General features: G+C 38.6%; 1 protein-coding gene across 3 annotated transcripts in view; it reads right to left on the reverse strand.

Annotated features, from left to right (window-relative positions):
* Positions 1-18,029, reverse strand: part of TSPAN3 (tetraspanin 3) — a 70,877-nt gene that overhangs the window by 16,951 nt on the left and 35,897 nt on the right. Inside the window, exons 1-4 of one of the 3 annotated variants that reach the window (XM_090269949.1) lie at positions 7,582-7,692; positions 2,553-2,744; positions 2,247-2,321; positions 567-668 (exon numbers count right to left, since the gene is read on the reverse strand). In XM_090269949.1, the coding sequence (XP_090126075.1) occupies positions 567-668; positions 2,247-2,321; positions 2,553-2,744; positions 7,582-7,659 (447 nt within the window). In that variant the 5' untranslated portion in view covers positions 7,660-7,692. Of the gene's footprint in view, positions 1-566; positions 669-2,246; positions 2,322-2,552; positions 2,745-7,581; positions 7,722-18,029 lie in introns of those variants that run through there. The other 2 variants (XM_090269948.1, XM_090269947.1) reach the window with 2 other exon arrangements.

An 18,029-nucleotide genomic window follows, 5' to 3' on the forward strand; every position in this document is an offset into this window, starting at 1 on the left:
TTCTGAGTTAAATACTATTTCCAATGACAGAGTGTTAAAAATATTTTGTCTAAAGTGTCTGCGATTTGCTTTAAGATATTCTAGCAAAAGATATGTGGGGCTAACAGATGAAACAAGACTGACAGAAAGCCAACAATTTTGGATATGGGTTTATGGGCATATAGATCTACTATACTATTCTATCTCCATATATGTTTCAAGTTGTCCATACTGTTATTTACAGTTTTGTCAGTTATCTTTTAAAAATATATATGAAGAAGACCTTCCACCTCCTCTTAAGTCCATCTGGACTCCCACATTCCCTGTGACACATACATCTCTTTCCATTATTACCTCTGTGATTAATTAATCTGGGGTGGGGTGGGGAAGATGGATTTTATTTTATTTCAACTAGGTGGTAGTGGAAAAAACGTTTCAAGGGTAAAAATAAAAGTACTGAACACATCATGAAGTTAACCATGACTGTGAAGGTACATGGCTAATTTACGTAGTAATAGCAGAGTAAGTTTCACATTGACCCAATAGTGTTTGGCCCTCAGAAACAAAGTCACCGCAAGAAAGCTCACCTGTCTCTGTACATAATCAATGGCCCGGCTAGCAGCATCAGGGTTGGTTCCATTATAGGTTTTATATACTTTCTGAATGCTGTGGTCAACCTCGTTTTCCACCTGAATCAAAAGAAAGAATTTGGTTCCTCTAATATACTAGCAAAAGTAGTATTTAGTCAAGTCTCTAGCTAAAATACCTAAGTGGCATATTTGCAAAGTTGCCAGATATCTCTGTAAATTTCTTACAAAAAGAAGTTTTCTCCCTTCCTGCCTCTATACAGATTCATGTAAAAATTCAGACATTTTATATCACATAGATTACGCATTCAAAGAGAAGATTGTGTGCAAGATGGCAGGCTAACAATCCACTCAAAAGGGAGAATGCAGTTGAGCCTTCAGATGGATGTCCTAAATTATAAATGGACTGCCTTCTTTTTTAGGTAAGTTTTCAATGTAGTCTCAGAAGACCTCTTCATTTTCCTTTCCTAAAGGAGGTAAAAATAAAATTACTTGAAAAACCACCACAAGATACTTCTGGGGCAAATTATTAGACTTGGACAAATATGCCAAAGTAATCAGGTAAAAAAAAAAAAATCAGTCCTTAGAAATGACACTTTGTTGCCAATTACTAAAGTGACAAGGAAGTATGACTTTAATAAAGTTTGTTTGTACCCGCTTCTCTTTACCCTTTTAAGATGATTAGGCTCATTTGGTAATTTTATCAGTGATGTCGAGAGACTGTTATTGAGAACAAGGTCATAGGAAGGGGCATAATCCACTGCGTTCTTTTTTCCCATAGTTGCCTGGTATCAATCATTTAAATATTAAATTGGCATATCATGCCTTTGACTTGAAACCATACCTTACAATGACTTAATTATGCCTCTATAACATGGCTCTAAAGTTATGCCCAAATTAATTAATTTAAAGGAGCCTGTTTAGCCTTAAATGGTACTATAGGTGGACAGCAAAGGCAGGCAAAATAGAAAGGAAACAGAAAAAAAATAAATAAAAGGAAATGGCTAGAAAAGAAGAAAGGGGAGTAAGAAGGGAAAGCTGGCAAAAGCTTCCTTGGTGTTCGAGTTGGCAGGACACCTTGTTCCTTAGGACAGGGTAGAGGTAGGATCACAACTCACAATCGTCTTTTTCTATGTTCAGAACAAGTCATTTTTAAAAGAAGCAATGGGATATAAAACATAAATCAGGAAACTTGTATTTCCCCTCTCATATAGAGAATCTATGGGCTGAGGAAATTTGAACAAACGTCTCAGCTGATCAATTATTCATCTATAGCTCATTCAAGGTAATTTTTTAAAAAGATTTATTAATTTTTAGAAGGAGAGGAAGGGCGGGAGAAAGGGAGAAAAACACTGATGTGTGAGAGAAACATCCATTGCTTGCCTCTCACATGCTCCCAACTGGAGACTTGTACTGCAACCCAGGCAACCACTGAGCCATGTTGGCCAGGGCCATTCAAGGTAATGTAAAAAAAAAAATCTAAATACCTACAAACTAGAACAGTAGTAGAATTGATACTTCACTATATAAAGTGAGACTAGAAATCTGGACATATAATGTCTAATGAACTTTAGATTTTTAAAGGCAAAAGAAAATGTTTACTTTGATAAAATGCATTTGTTCTATTTCACTTGAAACAAACCACCTTCTAAAAGATGTGAATTATAGTAGACAACATACCTTTGCTCTGTAAACGTATCCCAAAACCACAACAACAACTTCTGTGACAAAAACTAAGAGTAGGATGATGACAAACTGCAAGGAAACATTGTCAAAAAGTAAATACAAATGAAGAAATAGCAATAAATAATCTCTTGGTAAAAAAGTTATCTAAGATAACTGCTAGAACTTTAAGACAAGTGCTAATTCTGTTCCAATTACAAGAGCCAGTCTATGGAATTTAATGCTTAATTCAAAGGAAGCAACATAAATGAAATATTCTCACATTTTATGATGACTTATGCGGTCTATGAAGTGCTAACTTACCGTGGCCAGTCCACAGTGGCTTTCCCGGATTGTGGCACAGCAGCCAATTAGTCCAATAATGAAAAGCAAAGCTCCTACAGCTATGATCACTACAGCAGGGATGAGAGTGTAGACGTCTTCAAAGAAGTGGTCATAGTCATCATAAGTGATGAAGACATATGCTCCCACATAGCATAAAATTCCAGCTGCCCCCTAAAGAAAACAAGGTCAGAATGCTGGTAAATCTCCAAGGCCTGCTGGTAAAATGTTCCTACTATTTCTTTGTAGGTTATAATTCAGTGAAATTTCCCATCACTCTTAAATCTATCTGTACACTTTTTACAGAAGCTGTAGTCTCCCATTACTCATTAGTAAGAACATTTCTTTACTAAAGTTGAAAAGTTTTCCAAATTCCATCTACTTTTCAATAATTACTGGTTCAGTTAGGACCAAGAAACCATGAATTCACTAATATGATAAAAATAAATCTCACAAACACTTTAGAGGTGATCTGAAGCTCAATTACAGTCCAATAAAATCAATGGGGTGCAAATCACAGTTGCCCTTAACAAATGAGGAAATTAGATTTTGTGTGGCAGAGCCAGGATGTGAACCCAGGCAATCTGACTCCAGAATCTGTATTTATAACCTCTATCCACCCCACTGGGAAAAGAAAATACAATAACTAGTAACCATGATACCCATTTCCAAAAAACGTGCTGACCTAGCTGAGACTGTGAAATGGTAAAGCCAGAGGGCTCAGTTATAACAAACTTTGCAAACCCTCAGGTTTATTTAGCGTTTAGAAGAGTGCTTCTCAAACTAACATGAATAGGAATTACCTGACTATCTTATTAAACAGCAGACTGATTCAGTCAGTAGGTCTGGGGTTGGGGCCTAAAGCTCTGCATTTCCAAGAAATTCCCAGGGGATGCTGATGCTGCTGATTCTTGAACTATACTTTGACTAACAAGGTTATAGAGCACCTAAAGGGAAAATGATGCAGCAAGTCATGGAACAGATATGTCTCATTTCAGTTGCTGCTCCAGCCACCATTCTTCAGCTGCAGTTCCATACATCCTCCTCTAGCACTGTCGACTTTGTTATCACTGTGTACCAGCTCGATGCTGACAGTCCAATGCCACTTGCTTATATGTGAATGTGAAGCTAAGTGTTAAAACATTTAGTTTCATGAGTTATCATTAGTAGAGCTTTGAGATTTTCATTAAAAAAGGGTTATTTCACCATCCTTTAAAATTTAACACATAAATCATTAATCTTCAAACTACACAACAGCCTCCACAGCGATGCTGGAAAATAATTCCTCTCAATCTGAAAACTCACTTTATTTCTTAAGTCTATGGAACCAGTAAGCTTGGGCATTATCAGTAAGTTTTCTTATATTAGACCATTAGAATCATTATCAGATCTGGTAGAAAGACTACATTTATGTAAAGTAGAAAGTAACATTTTATTTTAAAGTAACATGGACTTTTTTCAAAGACAACTAGAATAATGGAGGCAATTTTTAAAAACACATCATTTTTAGAGGTTCCAGCCAAGATGGTGGAATAGGTGATGCCTTAACCATATCAAAATTACAACTAATTATAGATCAACCTGAAGAACCATCTGAAGACTAGCTGAACAGATGTCCTATAACCAAGGATATACAGAAGAAGTCACACTGAGACTGGTATAAGGGGCAGAGATACAAAACGGGTTAGCCCCACACCAACATGAGGAGGTTGAGAATCAGGAAGGATATCTTGGCTGCAGAGGTGCCACCTGAGAAGTCAAGGGTCACAGCCCCACCTGGGCTCCCAAGCCTGGAGTCCAAGTGCTGGAAAGAGGAGCCCCCACAACATCTGGCTGTGAAAGTCAGTGGGGATTCTGTCCCTCTGGGTAAAGGCTGGAAACCTTAAAAGGCCTGCACACAAACTGTTCCTCACTGGCACTCACCTTGGGCTCTGGCTTAGAGACAGCAGCTCTGGAGGCACCAGAGACATACAGGGAGAAACTGAGTTGTGTGGCTCAGGGCCAGGGCTTGAGGGACAGCTGCCATTGTTTCTGTGTTGAGCCCTTCTCCCACATGACCAAAAAGCACCATCTTTCCTGTATTGAGCTCTCCCTCCACATAGCCAAATCTGAATCTCCATTAGCCAGGTGAACACCACTCGACCCACCCTGACAACTCCCTGAGATCCTGCCCCACCGTAAGTTCCACAGGCCTCAGGTCAGTGGTGGTTGGCCTTGGTGTAGCTTCACACTTTTGCTTACTGGTGTCAGGCTTGGCACTGGCACCAAATCTAAATCTACATTAACCTTGTAAACACCACTCACCTGCAGACTCCCTGAGAACCCCACCTCACCCAACTCATGTATGCCCAAGGCTCTTTCAGATGCTGCGTCTTTCAGGCAGCCAGCAACCAGTGGCAGGTCTCAGGATGCCTTGGACCTTTTTCTGACCTCCCGCAGGCCTGATTCTGGTGCCAGCCAGCATTGGTTCACAGAGGCCTCTCCCACGTGCATCTAGAATGAGCAGAGGCAGCTAACAATCACATATCACTTCGTGGCTCTTAACAAGTAACCCCAGGCAGTCACAAACAACATCTGACACTGGCCTGCAACAAAGTCCCTTTCAACAGGCCCCAGAAACAACATACCCAGTGACCAGCTTCAGACCACAAGACAGTACCGCCCAACTAGCTCCGTAAGTGGCACACCATAAGGGTGGCCTAAGCAAGCACCAACCTGGCTCAGATGAACCCCATTCTTTGGGGGCAACTCCCACACAGCATGTTGTAGGTTATGGCCATAACATGACCTCATAGCCAGTCAGCCTGAGGGTCACCACCACCCACTGATGTGCCCAGAGCAATCAAGGCTCAACTACAACAGGAGGGCACATACAATCCGCAGAAGGGACACTCTTAGAGCACCTGGCTCAGGGAAACAGGGAAATTGAACTACAGGGCTCTCCACTGGACACCTACTACATAGGAACCCTGACAACACTGTGAGATGTAGCAGATCTACCTAATACGTACAAACAGAGAGGCAGCCAAAATGGGGAGACAAAAACATGCCCCAAATGGAAGAACAGAAGAAATCCCCAGAAAAAATAAAACTAAATAAAAAAGAGATAAGCAATCTACCAGAGAGTTCAAAAGAATTGTTATAAAGATATTCAAGGAACTTAATGAACTTCAACAAAAAGATAGTAAGCATAAAAATGGACATAGAAACCATAAAAAAGAAACAGTCAGAATTGAAAAATACAGTAACTGAAATAAAGAATACACTGGAAGGAATTAATAGCAGATTGGATGAAGAAGAGGCTCATATTAGTGATTTAGAAGACAAGGTAGCAGTAATACCCAATCAGACATGCTTAGGTAGATACACTTCACCTCCCTCCACAACAATAAGAAGAAATATAACTACCTCAAAACTAAAAACAACCAGAACTACCAGAAAGTTGAACTGCATGGAAGCCGAACAAACAAAGATATAAAGAAGCAATACTCATCCAGACAGAAAGGAGGGGCGGAGGAGGGGCGGAGAGGACGCAGTGTAATGGCATTGGTGGTGGCAGCAGCGGTGGCAGGAGCAAGGCAGTGGCTTTGGTCAGCCAGCAGAAAGCATAGTTACACATTTCAAAAGTTGGGAGGGACACCTGGGGAGCGATCCCAGACCCAGGCCAGACAGAGCAGCTCACAGCTCTAATGCCCGGGAAAATCAAGGCTCATTGCTTCTGACTGTGAAAACCACTGGAGGTTGGGGCGGTGGAAAAAACTGCCAGTCTCTTAGCAGAGTCTGTTTGTTTCGAGGATCCCCACAGTCCTAGAATATGTGCAAAGTCACCCACTCTGGGAACCACAACCAGGGCAACAGCTAGAGGGATGCCAGTACCAAACACAAAGCGGGAAAAGTGCCTGGAAAGGGGTGAGTGCTAGGCAAGTGGCATGGTTCCCACTCAGAACCCTCCTCCGAAGACAGTGCCACAATGTGGTGAAGTGGGTTGCCCTGCACTGATGAATACCTAAGGCCCTGCCCCTTACAACATAACAGGTATGACAACTCTCCCTAAGACACAGGCAAACACAGGAGGCGGTCAAGTTGAGGAGGCAGAGAAGTATGTCCCAAAAGAGAACAGATCAAGGTTCCAGTGGGAGAAATAAGCAATGAGGAGATAGCCAACCTAACAGATGAAGAGTTCAAAACACTAGTGATAATGATGCTCTCAGACTTGACAGACAAGATTAAGTATGACAAATGCATAAAAGATGAAATGAAGAGTAAGCTAAGTGAAGCGAAGGAAAAATGCACATGAAACCAATGGTGATGGGAAGGAAATCAAATCAATGATTTGGAATACAAGGAAGAAATAAACAGTCAACCAGGACAGAATGAAGGAACAAGAACTGAAAAAACAAAACAGAACAAACAAACAAACAAAAAAGAAGAGGCTCAGGAACCTCTGGGACAACTTTAAACATTCCAGCATCCAAATCATAAAGGTGCCAGAAGGAGAAGAGGAAGAGCAAGAACTGAAAATGTATGTAAAAAAATAATGAAGGAAAACTTCCCTAATTTGGCAAAGAAAATAGACATACAAGTCCAGGAAACACAGAGTCCCAAACAAGCTAGACTCAAAGAGGACCACAGTAAGACACATCATAATTTAAAATGCCAAACGTTAAAGATAAACAGAGAATCTTAAAAGCAGTAAGAGAAAAGAAGAGAGTTACCTACGAAGGAGTTCCCATAAGACTATCAGCTGATTTCTCAAAAGAAACTTTGCAGGCAAGAAGGAAGGAACTGGCAAGAAGTATTCAAAGTGATCAAAAGCAATGACCTACAACCAAGACTACTCTATCCATCCAGCAAAGCTACCATTTAGAATAGAATGGCAAATAAAGTGCTTCCCAGACAAGGTAAAGCTAAAGGAGTCCATCATCATCAAGCCCTTATTATATGAAGCGTTAAAGGGATTTATTTAAGAAAAAGAAGATCAAAACTATGAACATTAAAATGACAACTCAACCTGGCTGCTGTGGCTCAGTGGATTGAGCGTCGACCTGAGAGCCAAGTGTTGCTGGTTTGATTCCCAGTCAGGGCGCATGACTAGGTTGCACGTCAGGTCCCCAGTTGGGGGCGCGAGTGAGAGGCAACCACACAGTTTCTCTCCCTCTCTTTCTCTTTTCCCCTCGCTCTAAAAATAAATAAACAAAACAAAATAAATAATTTTTTAAAAATGACAACTCAAAATTAACAACAGAATCTAAAAAATAAAAACAAACTAAGCAAACAACTAGAACAGGAACAGAATCATAGGTATGGGGATCATTTGGAGGGTTATCAGCTGGGAGAGGGAAAGGGGAGAAATAGGAAAATGATGCAGGGATTAAGAAGCATAATTTGTAGGTGCAAAATAAGACGGGGGGAGTTAAGAGTAATACAGGAAAGGGAGAAGCCAAAGAGCATACAGGCATGACCCATGGACACGAACTAAGGGGGTATGGGACTGCTGGAGGGAAGGGGGATATGGGGCAGAGGGGAGCAAAGGGAAAAAAATTGGGACAATTGTAACAGCATAATCAATAAAATATAATATTTAAAAATATTAAAAAATTTAAAAGGGGGGGAGGAAAAACAAGTAATAAAATGGCAATAACTATGTACCTATTCTTAATCACTTTTGATGTAAATGCATTAAATCCTCTAATCAAAAGATATAGGGTAGTTGAATGGACAAGAAAACAAGACTCACACATATGCTTTCAACAAGGAACCCACTTCAGATCGAGAGACACACAAACTAAAAGTAAAACAATGGAAAAGATATTTCATGCAAAAGACTTTTTATAACAAGAGAAAAAGTACATTATATAATGATAATGTTAGATTAATCCAACAAGAGAATATAAACCCTGTTAAGATTTATACACCAACCTGGCAGCACCTCAATTTAAAAAGCAAATATTGATGGACATAAATGAAGAGATAGACACTAATATAGTCAGAGTAGAGAACTGTAACAAATACCCCATTGATGGTACTGGATAGGACTTCCAAACAGAAAATCAACAGAAAAAAGCAGCCTTAATGATATATTAGACTAGATGTATTTAATTGATATTTTCACCCTGAAACAGCAGAACACACATTCTTTTCAAGTGCACAGGGAATATTTTCCAGGATAGGGCACATGTCAGGACAAAAACATAAGTGTCAATAAATTTAAGAACACTGAAATCACATCAAGCATGTTCTCCAAACACAATGGTATGAAACTAGGAGAAAAACTAAAAAACACAAATGCATAGGGTAAATAGCATTTTACTGAACAATGAATGGGTTAACAATGAGATTAAGGAAGAGATTAAAAGATGCCTTGGGACAAATGAAAATGAAAACACAACAGAAAAGCTATAGGACAGAGTAAAAGCAGTCACAAGAGGGAAATCCATAACAATGCATTCCTTCATTAAGAAACAAGAAAAATCTCACATAAACAATCTAACTTTGCACCTTAAGGACTAGAAAAAGAACAACAAAGACCAAATTGAGTAGAAGAAAGGATATAAAAAAGATCAAAGTGAAAATAAACAAAAATTGATTCTAAAATAACAATACAAAATATCAATGAAACCAAGAGCTGACTCTTTGAAAAAATAAACAAGATTGATAAACCTTTAACCAGTCTCAGAGAGAGAGAGAGAGAGAGAGAGAGAGAGAGAGAGAAGACACAAGTATGATAAATACAATCACAAATGAAAGAGGAGAAATAACCAACACAGCAGAAATACAAATAATTTTAAGTAAATACTATAACCAATTGCAGTCAAACCTCAGTTCTTGAATGTCTCCCATCTTGAACAATTCACTTCTCAACCATGTTCTTGACAAAAAAATGTCTCAGTTGTCAAATAAAACTTCAATTCTCAACCTGACAACCCTTCTATGCTGACACAGTCAAATCTAGGTTCTCAAAAGTCTCCTATCTCCAACAATTATATCCTCAGTCTTCCAGAACAAATTAAGTCAAGGACCAAAGTTCCACTGCATAGCCAACAAACTGAACAATCTGGAAGAAATGGATAAATTCCTAAGAAGTAGAAACAACAAATCAAACAGACCAATTACTACCAAGAAATCGAATTGGTAATCAAAAAACTCCTAGCCTTGGCTGGGTGGCTTAGTTGACTGGACCATCACCCCATATACCAAAAGGGTTACGGGTTCAATCCTTGGTTGGGGCACATAGGAAGGCAACCAATCGATGTTTCATGTTTCTCTCTGTCTCTCTGTCTCAAATCAATAAATGTATGCCCAGGTGAGGATTAAAACAAATTTTTTTTAAACTCCCCCAAAACAAAAGTCCGGAACTGGATGGCTTCACAGGTGAATTTACCAAACATTCAAATAAGAATTAACACCTGTCCTTCTCAACTATTCCAAAAAAATCAGAGAGAAGACAACCAAGCTTATTTTATCAAGTCATCATTACCCTGATTCCAAAACTAGACAAAGACATTACAAAAAAAGAAAATTTCAGGCCAATATCCCTGATAAACATGGTTGTAAAAATCCTCAAAAAAATATTAGCAAAGGAAATTCAGTAATACATTAAAAAGATCATACAACATAATCAAGTGATCCATGAGTAGGCACACTGTCATAAAGAAGCTGCCAAATACCAGTTACTCATAGCTATAGCCTTCTGAATCATCCAAATAGTTTCCCTGGAGGAATGGACATGCTCAATGCAAAATGTGATGCAGATTTGTTGCTCTACTTGCTCAGGCATTTTTTTTTTTTTTTTTTTTTTTGGTTTTTCAATTACAGTTGTCCCATTTTCCCCCATTGCTCTCCCCAACCCAACCCAGCCCACTCCTCCCACAATCATATCCCTCCCCATTGTCCATGTCTATGAGTCATTTATACACATTCCTTGACTAAACCCTTCCGTTACTTATCCCCCATCTCTCCCTCCACCTCCCTCCTATGGACTGCTATTCTGCTCCTTATCCTATTTAGTTCATTTGCTTATGTTGTTCTTTAGTTTCCAGTATTAGGTGATATCATATGGTACTTTTCTTTCTTTGCCTGGCTTATTTCACTAAGCATAATTCTCTCTAGTTCCATCCATGTTGTCACAAATGGCAGGAGTTCCTTCTTTATCTCTGCTACATAGTATTACAATGTGTAAATGTACGAGTTTTTTGATCCACTCATCTACAGATGGGCACTTAAGCTGTTTCCAGCACTTAGCTATTGTAAAGAGTGCTGCAATGAACATAGGGGTGCATAAGTTCTTTTGAACTAGCGTTTTAGGATTTTTGGGTATAGTCCTAGCAGTAAAATCGTTGGTTCAAAAGGCAGTTCCATTTTTAGTTTTTTGAGGTAATTCCATACTCTTTTCCATAGTGGATGCATCAGTCTGCATTCCCACCAACAGTGCAGTAGGGTTCCCATTTCTCCACATCCTTGCCAGCACTTGTTGTTTCTTGATTTGTTGATGATGGCCATTCTGACTGGTGTAAAGTGGTATCTCACTGTGGTTTTTATTTGCATCTCTCTAATGGCCAGTGATGTTGAGCATTTTTTCATGTGTCTATGGACCTTCTGTTTGTTCTCTTTGGAGAAGTGTTTGTTCAGGTCCTTTGCCCATTTTTTAATTGGGTTGTTTGTTTTCTTGATGTTGAGTCGTATAAGCTCTTTAGATATTTTGGAGATCAGTCCCCTGTCTATGATATCATTGACAAATACGTTTTCCCATATGATTGGTTTCCTCTTCATCTTGCTGATGTTTTCTTTTGCTGAGCAGAAACTCTTTAGTTTGATGAAGTCCCATTTGTTTATTTTTCCCTTTATTTCTCTTGCCTTAGGAGATGTATCCATGTAAATATTGTCACGTGGGATATCTGAAATTTTCCTGCCAATGGTTTCCTCTAGGACTTTTATGGTCACGGCTTACATTCAAGTCTTTGATCCATCTTGAGTTTATTATCGTGTGTGGTGTAAGTTGGTGGTCTAGTTTCATTTTTTTGCAAGTCCCTGTCCAGTTCTCCCAGCACCATTTGTTAAAGAGGCTCTCCTCACTTCATTTTATGTTCCTTCCTCCTTTATCAAATACTAGTTGACCATAGAGGCCTGGGTTTATTTCTGGGCTCTCTATTCTGTTCCACTTATCTATATGTCTGTTCTTATGCCAGTACCAGACTATTTTGATCACAGTGGCTTTGTAGTATTGTTTGATATCTGGTATTGTGATTCCTCCTGCTGTGTTCTTCTGTCTCAAGATTGTTTTTGCTATTCGGGGTCTTTTTTTTTTGGTTCCATATGAATTTTTGGAGTATTTGTTCTAGGTCTATGAAATATGTCATTGGTATTTTAATAGGGATTGCATTGAATCTGTAAATTACTTTGGGTAGTATGGCAGTTTTGAAGAATTTTTGGAGTATTTGTTCTAGGTCTATGAAATATGTCATTGGTATTTTAATAGGGATTGCATTGAATCTGTAAATTACTTTGGGTAGTATGGCAGTTTTGAAGATGTTGATTCTTCCCATCCAAGAACATGGTATTTGCTTCCATTTATTTGTATCTTCCTTAATTTCTTTCTTCAATGTTATGTAGTTTTCAGAGTACAGGTCTTTTATTTCTTTGGTTAAGTTTATTCCTAGGTACTTTATTTTTCTTGTTGCTATAGTAAATGGGATTTTCTTTTTTGTCTCTGTCTCTGATATTTTATTGTTGGTGTACAGAAATGCCTTAGATTTCTGTATATTTATCTTGTACCCTGCTATTTTGCCAAATTCACTTATTATGTCGAGTACTCTTTTAGTGGAGTTTATAGGGTTCTCTAGGTATACTATCATGTCATCTGCATATAATGATAGTTTTACTTCTTCTTTCCCAATTTGGATGCCTTTTATTTCTTTTTCTTGTCTGATTGCTGTGGCTAGGACTTCCAACACTATGTTGAATAGGAGTGGAGAGAGTGGACAGCCTTGTCTAGTTCCTGATTTTAGGGGAAAATGCTTTCCGTTTTTGTCCATTGAGTATGATGTTGGTTTCAGGTTTCTCATAAACAGCCTTAATTATGTGAAGGTATGCTCCCTCTATTCCCATTTTGCTGAGTGTTTTCATCATAAATGGGTGTTGTACTTTATCAAATGCTTTTTCTGCATCTATTGATATGATCATGTGATTTTTGTCTTTCATTCTGTTTAGGTGATGTATTATATTTATTGATTTGCGAATATTAAACCATCCTTGCATCCCTGGGATGAATCCCACTTGATCAGGGTGTATGATTTTTTTGATGTATTGCTGGATCCTGTTTGCCAATATTGTGTTGAGGATTTTAGCATCCATGTTCATCAGTGATATCGGCCTGTAGTTTTCTTTCTTTGTTGTGTCTAGACCTGGTTTTGGGATTAGGGTAATACTGGCTTCATAGAAAGAGTTTGGGGTTTTTTCCTCTTCTTGGATTTTTTTGAATAGTTTGAGGAGGGTAGGAGTTAGTTCGTCCCTAAATGTTTTGTAAAATTCACCTGTGAAGCCATCCGGTCCAGGGCTTTTGTGTGCAGGGAGATTTTTGATTACTGTTTCAATTTCCTTCTTTGTTATCGGTCTGTTGAGACTTTCTACTTCTTGATTCAGTTTTGGAAGGTTATATGTTTCTAGAAATTTGTCCATTTCTTCTAGTTTGTTGAATTTCTTGCCATACAATTGTTTGTAGTAATTTCTTACAATTTTTTGTATTTCTGTGGTATCAGTCATGATTTCTCCTCTTTCATTTCTGATTTTGTTTATTTGGGTCTTCTCTCTTTTTTTCTTGATGAGCCTGGCTAGAGGCTTGTCGATTTTGTTTATTTTTTCAAAGAACCAGCTCCTAGTTTTGTTGATCTTTTGAATTGTTTCTTTGGTCCCTATGTCATTTAATTCTGCTCTGATCTTGATGATTTCCTTCCTTCTTCTTGCCCTAAGCTTTGTTTGTTGAGTTGTCCTAGTTGTTGTAGCTTCAGGGTTAGATTTTTTATTTGAGATTCTTCTATCCTTTTCAGATATGCCTGTATTGCTATGAACTTCCCTCTTAGGGCTGCTTTTGCTGTGTCCCATAGGTTTTGGGCTGTTGTGTGTTCGTTATCATTAGTTTCCAGAAATATCTTGATTTCTTCTTTGATGTCATTGTTAACCCATTCATTACTTAATAGCATGTTATTAATTCTCCATGAGTTTGGGTGTCTTTGATTTTTTTCCTCTGAGGTTGATTTTTAGTTTCAAGGCACTGTGATCTGAAAAGATGCTTGATATGATTTCAATTTTCTTGAATTCGTTGAGGCTTGTTTTGTGTCCTATCATGTGGTCTATCTTTGAAAATGTCCCATGTGCATTTGTAAAGAATGTATACTTTGCTTCTTTGGGGTGAAAAGTTCTATATTTATTAGTTAAGTCCATGTGGTTTAGTGTGTTGTTCAATGCCTGTATATCCTTGGTGTTTCTTTGCTTTAAGGATGTGTCTATTATTAATAATGAAGTGTTAAAGTCCCCTACTATGAGTGTGTTGCTGTTAATATCCTTCTTGTGGTCTTCTAGTATTTGCTTTATGTATTTGGCTGCTCCTGTGTTCGGTGCATATATGTTTATCAGTGTTATACCTTCTTCATGGATTTTTCCCTTAAGTATTATGAAATGTCCTTCTTTGTCTCTTTTTATTGCCCTTGCTTTGAAATACGTTTTGTCTGATATGAGGACTGCTACCGTGGCTTTATTTTCAGGTCCGTTTGCTTGGAATATTTTTTATATCCCTTTACTTTCAGTCTGTGTGAATCTTTTGTTTTGAGGTGTGTTTCTTGTAGACAGCAAATATGTGGGTCCTGTTTTCTTATCCATTCCATTACTGTATGTCTTTTAAGTGGAGCATTTAATCCATTTACATTTAAGGTTATTATTGACATGTATTTATTCATTTCTCTTTGTATCTCTGTTCCTCTCCTCTTTTTTTCTTAAAACATTCCCTTTAGCATCTATTGCAACGCTGGTTTGGTGGAGATGTATTCTTTTAGTCTTCCTTTGTCTGGGAAATTCCTCATTTCACCTTCCAATTTGAATGAGAGCCTTGCTAGGTAGTGTATTCTTGGTTTTAGGCTTTTGTTTTTCATTGCTTGAAATATTTTTGACCATTCCCTTCTGGCTTGTAGTGTTTCTGTTGAGAAATCAGTCGATAGCCTTAACGGAGCTCCCTTGTATGTTATTTACTGTTTTTTTCTTGCTGTTTTTAGGGTTCTCTCTTTATCTTTGAATGTTGCCATTTCGATTATGATGTGCCTTGGAGTGGGTTTTTCGGGTTCTTTTTCATTGGAACCCTCTGTGCTTCCTGAACTTGTATAACTTTTTCTCCTATCAAGTTGGGAAATTTTTCTGTCACTATTTCTCCTCAGTTTTTCTATTCCTGTTCCTCTTCTCCCTCTATAATTCCAATGACTCTGATGTTGTTTTTCCTTATGGTATCCTGTAATTCCCTTACATCTACTTCGTCCTTTTTCAATGTTTTTTCATTTTGTTGTATTTTCTGGGAATTTTCTTCTACATTGTCCACTAACTCACTATTCTAATCCTCTGCTTCGTTTAGTATGCTTTTGACTGATTCTACTGTGTTTTTCAGTTCAGAGATTGTATTCTTCATTTCTTCCTGGTTCTTGTTAATAGTTGCTATGTCCTTTTTTATGGTGGTGTAGTTCTCTGCAAGTTCCCTGTAATTTTCTTGGAGCTGTTGGTAACTTCCTTGGAGGTTGTCATAGTTGTTTTGAGGTTGTCGAGTATATTCAGCTTCTTCACCACCATTGTTTTGAATTCCATGGCTGACATTTGGGCTATGTCTATCCCATCTACTTCTCTTTCTGGGGATTCCTCTTTTCTTCTCATTGAGAGGTTGTTTCTGCGTCTTACCATGTTGGATTCTTCTTGTTTGTTTTTGTTTTTTGGATTTGTCTGCTTTGACTTCCCACCTTTCTGGTATGAGATTCTTTATAGGAGATATGGGGGTTTCAGTGGTGCAGTCTCTTTGCTCTCCTGAGCCTGATGTTCTTGGGTTACCTTTATGTCGTTTGTTTATGCTGTCTGGTTATATTTCAGGTGCTCTTTGGTATGATCTTCCCTCTGGCTAGTTGATTGAGAGTCACTCTATCCACTTTGTCTTGAGTTCTTTTGTGGAGATGCTGTTAAAAACATAAACACACAGTCCAGGCAGGAAACCCACACCTTCAAAGATATCCCCCACCCTCTATCCCACTATCGTCAGCCAACGAGCCAGGATTAATATAAATGTAGAGAGATTAGAGCTTTTATACTATAGGAAGAACAGATAAGAGTTGTTTTTAAGGAGGAAAAATATGATTTTTGAGGGAGGGGATGATAGATTAATAATAGTAGCAAGTAGTGTTGAGACTATGCAGGACAGTAGGTAATATTTACATTGTATGTTAATAATAATAAAAGGAGGGAAAATGCAGAATATAGTAAGAAAGTGGGATTGTACAATATTAGATTTATATAGTAATTATATATTTTTTATTTATTGTAAAAGGGAGGCTAAACTGGACAGACAAACAAATAAACGAAAGTTAAAGAGGAAGGATGAGAAGGAGAGATGGTATGAAACAAATTAAAGATATAGTATTTAAGGGAAAAAAAATTTTTTAAGTAAAAATTAAATTTAAAACTAAAAATAAGAAATTTAAAAAATTAAAATAAAATAAAATACAAATAAAAAACTAAAATAGAAATAAAAATTTAAAAAATATATAAAAGGAAAGTTTTTACTCAGTTTAGCCTTTGTGTGTCTTCTTTTTCTGGATCCACAGCTGGTGTAATGAGGCGGTCCAGAGGTTCCTGTTTCTTGCAGCAGCAGTGTGTGCCCGTGGTGGCTGGCGCGTTCCTTTGGCCCACCCAGGCATTTTGAATGTGACAGCCACACAGTACACATACTCATTTAACGGCATCTACTGCCCCCACTGAGTAGTACAGTGAAGTTGTCATTGTTGACACATACATTCCAGTCCACTCTCCTTGGCTGCCAGATTACACCAATGTTGTGCAAACCATTCTCATTATATTAACAATAGCTAGATTTTTATCAGACAGACCTCATATATGACAAATGCACAAATAACATTATACTCAACAGGGAAAAGCAACACATTTTTCTTTGGATCAAGAACTAAACAAGGGAGAGATCCAAGATGAAGGAGGAGGAAGTGGAAGCTACACTTCCCTCATCCCAGGACCAATCTCGAATTACAACTTAATTGTGGAGAAATCATCTGGAATAACCAATGGAACACTAGCTGAAGAGAAGTCTGATAACCACGGAGAGACAGAAAAGGACGCTTCATCACAACGTGACCGGTAGGAAGTGTGGAGATGTGAAAGGGGTAGCTGGGCTCCCACATGTGGCAGCTGAAGGGACTGAGAAACAGCTCAGCAGCTGAGGGGTTCCCCCTGAGAAGGATAGGGTCTAAATACCCAGCTAGGCTTCCCAGCCTACAGCAAAAGAGCAAAAAGTAAAATAGCATCCAGCTTTGAAAAGCAAAAAGCCACAGGGTATTTTGCTGGCCTGAGGGAGGCAGCTGGAGACAAAGAGCTCTTGGGCAGATCACGTACGAAAATATTTTGGCACCCACTTACCCTGGGCTCAAGTGCAGAAAGGGCAGAGTGAACTGGAGACGCCTGGCGAGAGTTTGGAGCAGTGGCTTTGGGAGGAGAACTGAGGGAGCAGCCAACCAGGTTTCAGTGCTGACTCATTCCCCATACTGCAGGCAGATCATTCCCCTCTAAGTGGCGTCAGCCTGAGAGGAAGCAAAAGCCCTGCCCTCAGGAATTAATCTGCCCCACCCTCAGTGCTTCAGCTTGATGGCTGATCACAGATTGAATAGATTAAGAACTAAAGGAGACAGACAAAGGCAGTAGATCTCTGGTAGTTTCCAACAGGCTGCCTAGGCCTAGACAGGTACACGATCTGATGCCACCAGGGGCAGATCCAGGAAGTGCAGATCAATCTAAGAAGTAGCAACAAACAAGAAGAGTTAAAAAAATCGGGAAATGGGGAAATAACCCCTCAACAAAAGGAAAGGAGGAATCCCAACAAAGAGTGCTAAATGAAATAGAGGAAGCAAACTATCAGACAGGGAATTCAAAACATGGATTATAGGGAAGCAAAATGAGCTCAGCAAGCACAAAGAAAACAAAAAAGAAATCCAGGGAAACTACAAGGAACTCCAGAGAAACTACAAGGAATGTACTGAGATTTACACCAGCATGAAAAAGGACATAGAAGCTATCAATAAGAGCCAGGAAGAAATGAAGAATACAACTTCTGAATTGAAGAACACAGTAAAAGGAATTAAAAGCAGGCTAGAAGCAAAAAATCAGATCACTGAGCTGGAGGACAACATAGAAAAAAATTCCCAGACAGTGCAACAA

Source organism: Furipterus horrens, unplaced genomic scaffold (genome assembly GCF_987537825.1).
Source record: "Furipterus horrens unplaced genomic scaffold, mFurHor1.1.pri manual_scaffold_3, whole genome shotgun sequence".
Lineage (NCBI taxonomy): Eukaryota > Metazoa > Chordata > Mammalia > Chiroptera > Furipteridae > Furipterus > Furipterus horrens.